The sequence below is a fragment of the Pygoscelis adeliae genome, unplaced genomic scaffold (assembly GCF_000699105.1).
Source record: "Pygoscelis adeliae isolate BGI_AS28 unplaced genomic scaffold, ASM69910v1 Scaffold664, whole genome shotgun sequence".
Classification (NCBI taxonomy): Eukaryota; Metazoa; Chordata; class Aves; order Sphenisciformes; family Spheniscidae; genus Pygoscelis; species Pygoscelis adeliae.
The window spans coordinates 1,223,334-1,231,826 of NW_008824762.1; the positions used below are offsets into that span (position 1 = coordinate 1,223,334).

Here is an 8,493-nt window from a genome sequence, read left to right on the forward strand (position 1 = left end):
CCCCCGCACACCACCCCGGCGGTAACGCCTCAGCCGCAAGCCGCAGCACGACTGAGGCGGTGCCGGGTGGAAACAGCCCAGGGTGCCGGCCCGGCCTCACCTCCCGGGTGGGTGCTGCGCTCCGGGATTCGAGGAAAGCCCACGTTTCCCAGCTCTGCCCGCCAAGGATAAGTCCTCTGCAAGTTTGTGAAACAGCCCAGTTCAAAAAGATGTAATTAGCTGGGTGGGTTTTTTTAAGACACCTACCTAAAAGTTCAAAATACGCATAAACGTGAAAAGGGGGAGACCTCAAAGACTGGGGCTGCCGGCGACGCAGTCACCCCACGTACGAGGGCAAGGGGGGAACCCGGGAGCGGGGTGTCGGCACGGCTCGAAAGCCACGTACTCGTGGGTTCCTCACCGAAACAAACCCGCTAGAACCTCCAAGTGCTCCGGGAGACGGGGATTGAATGGGGGGATCCTCTGAATCCGCCGACCTCCACAGCAGCGGGAACGCGGCGCGGCGGTGACTAGCTGCCGTGCTGGTGACCCGGTGATTAAGCAGTGGTTTGTGAGGGGAGAAAAGGAAAGGTTTAAGTAATCCTGGCGTGAGTAAAATATTAAATAGCCGAGTAAGCTGTACCTGGATTTCATGAATGCGGCCGAAGCCGTCCTTCCAGAAGAACTCGTAGAGATTGTAGAGGGTGTTGGGTCCAGGCATTTCTTGCAGGCTCTTCACCCTGCCAAGCTGGTGCGGGGTGGGCTTCAGCAGCTCCCCTGCGCGCCCTGAATCTGCCACCATCTCCTCGCCTTTGTTCTCTGCCGCTGCTGGTGAGTTATTCTGCACCTCCAGAGACTGGCTGCTGGAAAGTTTGGGCAGTTGGTGAAACCTGCTGACGAAAATCGCGTGGTAAAAGTAAGTCCTCTCAGGTTCAAGCATCTGCTTGCATTTCATTGTCAGAACTCTCGTGAAGAAAGACATGTCTTTTAATTTCAGAAAGGTTTGCTTTGCTCCTGCAGCTGCTTTTTATTTGGTTGCTCTTTCTTCACTGCCTGCTTTAACTTGTACAAGCAGCACTTCTCCAAACTCTTACTGCATGAGCGTCAGTTTACACAGACCATTATTTAACGCTCCCTCCCCTAGGGCTGGAAAAGGGGGGTGGGTCTGGGATGAGACTTGAATAGAACGAACCTATTATTTTGTATAATTCAAATCAGATAAATTTACCCATTAAGCATGCAGCCAAAGTTTAGTTTTTCCCCTCTTTCCCGCATTGGTTTGGCAAAAAGCTCACATAAGGATTATCCCATCTTTCTCTTTCACTAAAAAGGTGGGTTTAGGGCTATTTTTTTCTGTGGCATTAATTAATTCCCCTATGTTAGAAAATACTGTATTTTCTGCAAGAAGTTCTCTTAGTATCATTCATCATCCTGTAACATATATGGGAAACATTTCTGCATCCACATACAAATAGCAATGGTTTTACACAGTAACCTTACAAACAGTTCCTGTAAATTACAATATCCAGGGATGTTATTTGTATTGCAGAATGATTTATCTTTTGGACAGGATATACTCCATAAGCAGCTTGTGTCAACTTTTGTAGACAATAACCAGTGCCCTGTAACTGTATCGTGTTCCACGACAGTTTTTCCTCAATTTGGCTGCATAGATCTGTAATCGCACACAGAGAACTTGAGCTCCAACCTGTGTATCAGCTGGTTTTGCACAATTTCAGAAGTGGTTTTGCTGTCTTCATACCTATTTCTGTATAATTCTGAAGGTGTTAGTGATAATCTGTAAAATGTTGATTAGTTTCAGAAATTATATGGAAGAGACCACCTTGGTTTTAACTGAATCAGCAGCTCAGGTAAAACTTGAGGACAGAGGAAACTCTCAAGGAAGATCCACATTTCCAGAACTTAGCAAACTGCTGGAAAAGTAAGTCTAGTGAGCTTCAAGTTACTTGCCTTTGTTTTCCTTCTGTTTATTTTTCTACTTTTTTTTTTTTTTGAGGCTGCAGTCCAATTAAGATTTGCGTAAATGCTTGATTTTACCACTGATAACTCCACTGAAATAAATCCACCTCTGAAGTTAGACATGTGCACCAGTCTTTGTAGATACAGCAGTAAACATTACAGAAATAAAAGGCAGATGGTAAACAGTCTTAAAATCTCTAAAGTACATACTGGTTTAAGCTAAAATAATGTCTTTAAAATAGGCTTCATCATACTTGAAAGGGTCCAGAGAACAGCAACAGAAAAAAATAGAAGTTTTTTAGAAATGACGTAAGGAGGACATTGAGAAAATTATTTCATCTGGGAAAGATGACTGCCGGGAGCATGACAACAGTCTACAGATGTGTACATCTTTTGTTAAAAAAAGATGCATGTCAGAGAGAGAAGACAGAAGAATATGGGCTTAGTTTGCAGCTACAGATTTCTTGGTTAGATTTTCAGGTAGCCTTGCTGTCTCAGGTATTTTTGGGATGTCTCCTACATATTTCAGATAGCCAAGGTATCTCAGGAGATTATGTAATTGCTATCACTGAACTTTGTAAGAACAGGTTTGAGAAACATCTGTGAAGCACATCTGGGTATATCACAGTCTAGATTACCTCCGGAGTTTCCCTTTTTCTCCTACATTTTTACATGGTGTAGCTACATTATTTCTTTAATATTTATCTAAAGATGCTTTGAGAGACATAGTTGCTCAGAAAATAAATACTTACGGGGAAAAATATTAAAACCAGCTGGTGAGTGTGAAATTCAGAACAAGTTTATCATCACAAGTAAATGAAAGGCTAATTCCACGTCTCACTTATGGACAGTGGAGGACAAGAACAACAAGGAATATGTCCCAGAGCAAGTAGATGCACTTGAGATGTCTGCAGGAGGATTTAAAACCAGAACATTTATTTATTTGACAGGAAAGACAGATGCAAGTCCTAGAACATGCAAAGAACAATCCAAACTATCTAAATTATCCGCACTATCTGAATTACATTTGCCATATTCTAAGAACAATAACCGCAAAAATTTAAAGCTATTGAACAACAGATGTCCCTAGACTGTAAGTCAGCAAATAGAAATGAAAAAATATGAATTCACTTTGTCATGAACACCAGTATAATCCCTTAGCTATACATATTAAAGGTTATATCAGAATTAAAAAAAAAAAAATTCTTAATCTCAGTACTAATAATTTGAAAATGGAATTTTTTTCAAATGTATGCAGTAATTCTCCAGCTTTAAAAAATTACATTCATATTCTAATTTCTAGATCGATGGAGGGAATATATGCACCCTTCCTAAAAACTGCTGCTCACAGCTGTCAGTATGGTAGGTATTTTTTTAAATTATTTAAAGTCATACACCATTAAGATAGTGTAAAGCATCTGCATCTGCTTCTGTTAATATACTAGTGAGATAAACTTAGATACATTATGCTGTAAAGGCTACAGTTTTGCAACTAGCAGTAGCTTTCTCTGGTTGTACAGTTCTGCAGTTAAGTCCATATTTGGTCATTCACTTTTTTCCCACCATTACCTCTTTTCCATGAAAATCATTGTAGGAGAGAGTGTTTCTAGCCAAGCTACTTGAAAGAGAGTTTCAGAAGTTTTGTCTTGTAAGTACTTCATCAGAACAGTACCTGTTTTCCCTCCGAGGCATTTCTGGAGGTGGCAGTAGTCCCAGCACAGGAACTGCGTTGTATAACCCCACTTTCACTCAGTCTTCTAGGCAGTTTACTTATTGTTAGATTTTTCTTTGTTTGTTTGCACTACAATGGTCCAAAACACAGATTCCACTTAAAATAAACAGGTAAGCACTCAGAGAATATGCATTTTCAGTAAAACAGGGAGGTGAAGACAGCACTAATCATCCATATGCCATTCCCTTCAGGAGACACTAAACCATGGAACTTGTGTACAATATGCAAGGCAGCAATACAGGGCAGGGAGAGTGCTGTATTATGAGTTTAATATTATAAAGTAGAGCTGTCTCATCTTTAATTGCAGCCAAGGCAGCGATGCTCCTTCACATCAGCAGTGTCTCTGGAGGATTATTCATTATGTAATTTCTACCTTGCCAAGCTGTTCTTAAATAGTTACCTTGTTCACTAATGAATCCTCCAATGTAATGGCTACCTGTATACATTTATGTATATTCTCTATTTACTAGCTTGCCCGGTGTGGCATGTAAAACAGCTGCAGACCTTCAGATCTCATTATTGGCAATCCTCAGCAAATCCTTAATATTAGTTAAACATTCTATGATTACCATCTATCAAGTCTATATGTGTAGCTTATACAATCACAGTAAAGCCAGTTTCAGGAAAAAATTCTAGCTATCCATTGTGCTACGTCTCCTGAGGAATTTGATGCTCTCTCTGCTGTCTGGACAGACTTTGCTGTTGTTGTTTTTAAGACAGCGCTCAACAATGGAAAGTCTAAGACAGTTTCTCCCGTTATTCATATGTAAATATTTATTAATGTAAAAAAAGAAAAACAAAAATTACAGGAAAACCTCAAAGTACATCATTAACTTTGAATAAGATTTTATACTTAGTGTCTGTCTGCTTTTAAAGAAAAGGTGGAATGTATGTGCCATTTGAGAAGAGAGTCCTAACCAGGAAGCACCTATGAGATACCTCCATTACCACTTGCTATCTTGTATTTTTACTAGAAAGCGCCATCACTGTTTTACAAACAAAACCAAAACCACCCCACCCTGAAGAATTTCCGGGGTAGGTTAGAGGCACCAGCCAAGTAGAACAGAAAGAAATAAATGAATAAAGCACAAAGTAGCAATGCATTAACAATGAAAATTATCAAATTTCTTGGATATAACAGAAGAAGGATTTATGGAGGAATAAGGATGCCATTCTACAAATCTGTATAAAGAGCACCTTCCTTGTACAAAAGGAGATAAGAGTGGATTGACATCCACAGAAACACCATTTTTACGTAGTGCAGGTGGCAGACCAGTAGTAGGTCTGAGGACCAGTGGGCCTAAAAGGCCTACGTACTGTAGTTTGTCGTGAGTAACAGATGACAGAAGGGTCACAAATGGGGTTATCAAATAACCCTGGTTTAATGTTCAAAAAATATTTATAAATAACAGATATTTCTAGGAGGTTTGTTAGATGGAGTAGAAATGAAGAGCCACTAACAGACGCAGGCTCAGGTACACTATTACAACACTACTATACAATAATTATTGATAATACTATAGTAACCCATCAGTGCAGATACAAGTTTGTTTTTCTAGGTAAACTATAGAAAAAGAATACTCCAGACAACAATAGCCAAATTCTATGGTGGTTAAATAGCCAAATACAGGAAGGGAATATTTATGAATTTGAATGAATACATGTGGGCTACCACAACGTGGAATGTGTAATTAAACTATTTGCTTGTCTGCTGTGCCAGATCATAATTGTGTGGTTCTGTTTGACTTTCAAATTAGAGTTAATGTATGTACGTGCCACTAAGGTTGCTGCTTTACTGACACACTTAGTGTCTTTACTACTGCAGAATCCAAGTTGGAGGTCAAACACGCAAACTGCAGCATGCGAAATAATCAACATTATGAGTAAACCCCAAAATTTATGCTACAAGAGATAGATGAAGCTGAAATAACAGTTTCCTGGAGTAGACCTGAAAAACAGAAAGGAAGAGTGAAGGAAAGAAACCAACAAACATTTGAAAAAGCAGCAGAGTGTTTTACATAGTGAAAGGTTTAGGGTGTAACCTAAACTGGTGGAGGGATTGGCATTACCTGATCCCATTTTCCTTCCAAACATGATCACAGACTTCAGACTTGTGAAGTTACAGAAGTCCAGTAGCATCACCACAGAATTCCTAGGAATAATGGTAAGTGTAGCAGCCACTTCCAATCCACGTAAACCCACCAAACGGTAAAGAAGGGAGAAGTTACGCCATCAGCACTCACCAACCAAAACACATTCATGTGACTTGGAGCATAAATATTTTCTCCTAATTCTACCATCTTCCAGCATGTACATTTATCAGATGTCTTAACAGCGACTCAAAACCACACTCACAGTTCCTTACATTTAAACAATGACGTTTGTCCTAGCCTGGCGGTCTGCTGAGTTTGAAAAATTGTTTTATGTAACTAGTCAGTTTGGACTTTTGTTATTTCAAACAAGTTGGAGCACATGCCTCTTCACAGTAGAAGTGCTTCAATTTTAGTTAACTTTTGGTATGCAATGGGATCACAGTATAAGCTAAACTTGACTATTGATAATTTAGGCTATGCATTATTTTTGGATGATAATTTGTCTCCAAATCCGCAGTCACACTGTTCTCTCAGTCTAGACCCCCCAGTGGGGTCATATTAATTGTACTTTGTCACCTTCACTTAGTTATTTCTAAATCCAATTTAAACTTGCCATCCTCTTTGCATGAACTCTGACGAAGTTCAGTTGAAGCTTTCTTTGTGTCCTAATAACATTGGTATTAAGAGTCAATGGTTACATTATCATCTTAGCAGGAATTGTGTTTTCTTAGAATTATTCTCACTTTTTAAGAGTCTCGGTTATATCTGGCTTGTAATTACTTGAACATTATTTTATGACATACAGTATAATACATATTGTACTGTATGTTTTACATAGCTGTTTAAAGAGCAAATGCATCCACAAGTATAATTTATGGAAGGAAAAGAGATTTGATCAGAGGCATTTAATTTTGTCCAAGTAACACCTTCAGCTAAGACTCTACAGATAGACTCTCCAGAACATTTGCAAGGAAGAAAAGCGGAAAAAAGTGTTGAAATGTCCAAAATGTAAGCAAAAATTTTCCGTGTAGTTTGAAACATCTCTTCACTGAAAAAGCCATAGTTAGTCATGATTTTTGCCTTTTCTGACTGTCATCAAACCCATCTTCTGAAATATCTTTTCAACTTTTGAAGTTACTTCTTTGGAATTTTAAATGCTTTCTCAATTCCCATGCTTTTTTCCTGAAAAGGGGACAAATTTGAACTTAACAGGCAATGAGGTGAGAACAGAGCTTATAGGTAATTTACTATTGAAGCAGCTTTAGTTTAAAAGAAAAATGAAAACAGCTTCTCTAAATCTTTGGTTTCATCTACCATATGACAACAATTAAAATCTTAATCGAATATCGTACAAAAAGAAGATATTTAAATCAGAGCAAGCTAGCCAATCCCAGGTGTTGATAGCACTCTGCATGATTTACTGTTTAGTGCTTAACAAAAACCCCATGAATCGACTGCAACAAATGAAGAATTCAGCTCTACTTCGAGACTTTTTGTAGCAGGTTTAGATCCTTATCCTACGCTTTTTATTGTGTACATTAAATTATCCTGGGAACTACTTGCCTTGAAGTCCCAAGTTTTTAAACACAGTAGGAAAAAGTAAGGCACTACTAAAAATTATGACCATTGGGAGGGCATAAGGAACCAGAGAAATAGAAACTGGGTGTAGTTTAGTGCTTTGCTGAGCTGTAATGCTGCTGAAATTGCCACCCCAATGTCACTGTGCCCTTTTAGTCTAGAAGGCCATCTTAATGAATAAGACAATATCCTTCAAGCATTAATCCCTTCACAGACACTAGCTGGTTTGCCACGAGGATGAAGAGCACATAAACACAAGTTTCAGTATTGTAGCCTATCAGAAACACAAAGATCTATTAAAAATGACAATTCCTCAAGAAGATTGTTTCCTCGGTATGGAATTCAGCCTAACTAAGGAGGTGGCCAGGGAGCAGAGCAAAAGCTTTTATTTCAGCAAGGAAACCTGAATTATGTCCAAGAAAATCACACCTCCTCTGTCCACAGACTTCCAAGAAATAATGTACTTACCCCAAAGTTCACCTGCCTCTGCCATCGCTCATGGTCTGAAACACAGTTTCGCCACACCAATCTATGTTATTTTGCCCGCAGTTTAGCCAGAGTCCTACAGCAAACAAATCTTTTCTGGGTAATCAAGTAGCTATCGCTGTTCATTTGCAAGTCATCTGGATCCATGAACTGTATCTCACCTTGCTGCTGCCAGGAAACACACGGTGTTGTGCGAGCATACTCCCATAGGGATAAAGGCAGCATCTCAGAAGGGTACGTATACAGCAGTGCAATGGCAGAAAGCAAGATTTTCTTCACGTGCACTGTTTTCAAGGCAAACATGGAGCTCTCAGCCATGTTATTTCCGCAGCCTACTTAGCAAGGGATCTCGCTATCCATTTGTGCGAGAGAAGCACTGGCCAACAAGAACATCTGATAAAGCGTGTGAGGACCTGACTGCACTCCACGGGAAGCTCGGGCCCGGATTCTTTGGATCCAGGCTACAGGGCAGCGAGAGCCCACCATGCTAGCCCACCCACCGTCTGGTCACGGTGAAGCATTACGATTGCAGTCTACAGTACTGCTTCAAATGAAGATACCCGCCTGACAAAATACAGTGCCGAGTTTTGTGGCTGAACAAGACAATTTAGGTTCCTAGAAGGCTGGGGTTACAGACTAATTCTG

The 8,493-nt window shown here is 39.9% G+C and overlaps 1 protein-coding gene across 1 annotated transcript in view; it reads right to left on the reverse strand.

Moving 5' to 3' along the window:
• LOC103916539 (cytochrome P450 27C1) overlaps positions 1–961 on the reverse strand; it is a 19,290-nt gene extending 18,329 nt beyond the window's left edge. Inside the window, exon 1 of the mRNA XM_009323544.1 lies at positions 623–961. Within this exon, the coding sequence (XP_009321819.1) occupies positions 623–961 (339 nt within the window). The remainder of the gene's footprint in view (positions 1–622) is intronic.
• Positions 962–8,493: the final 7,532 nt, after the last annotated feature.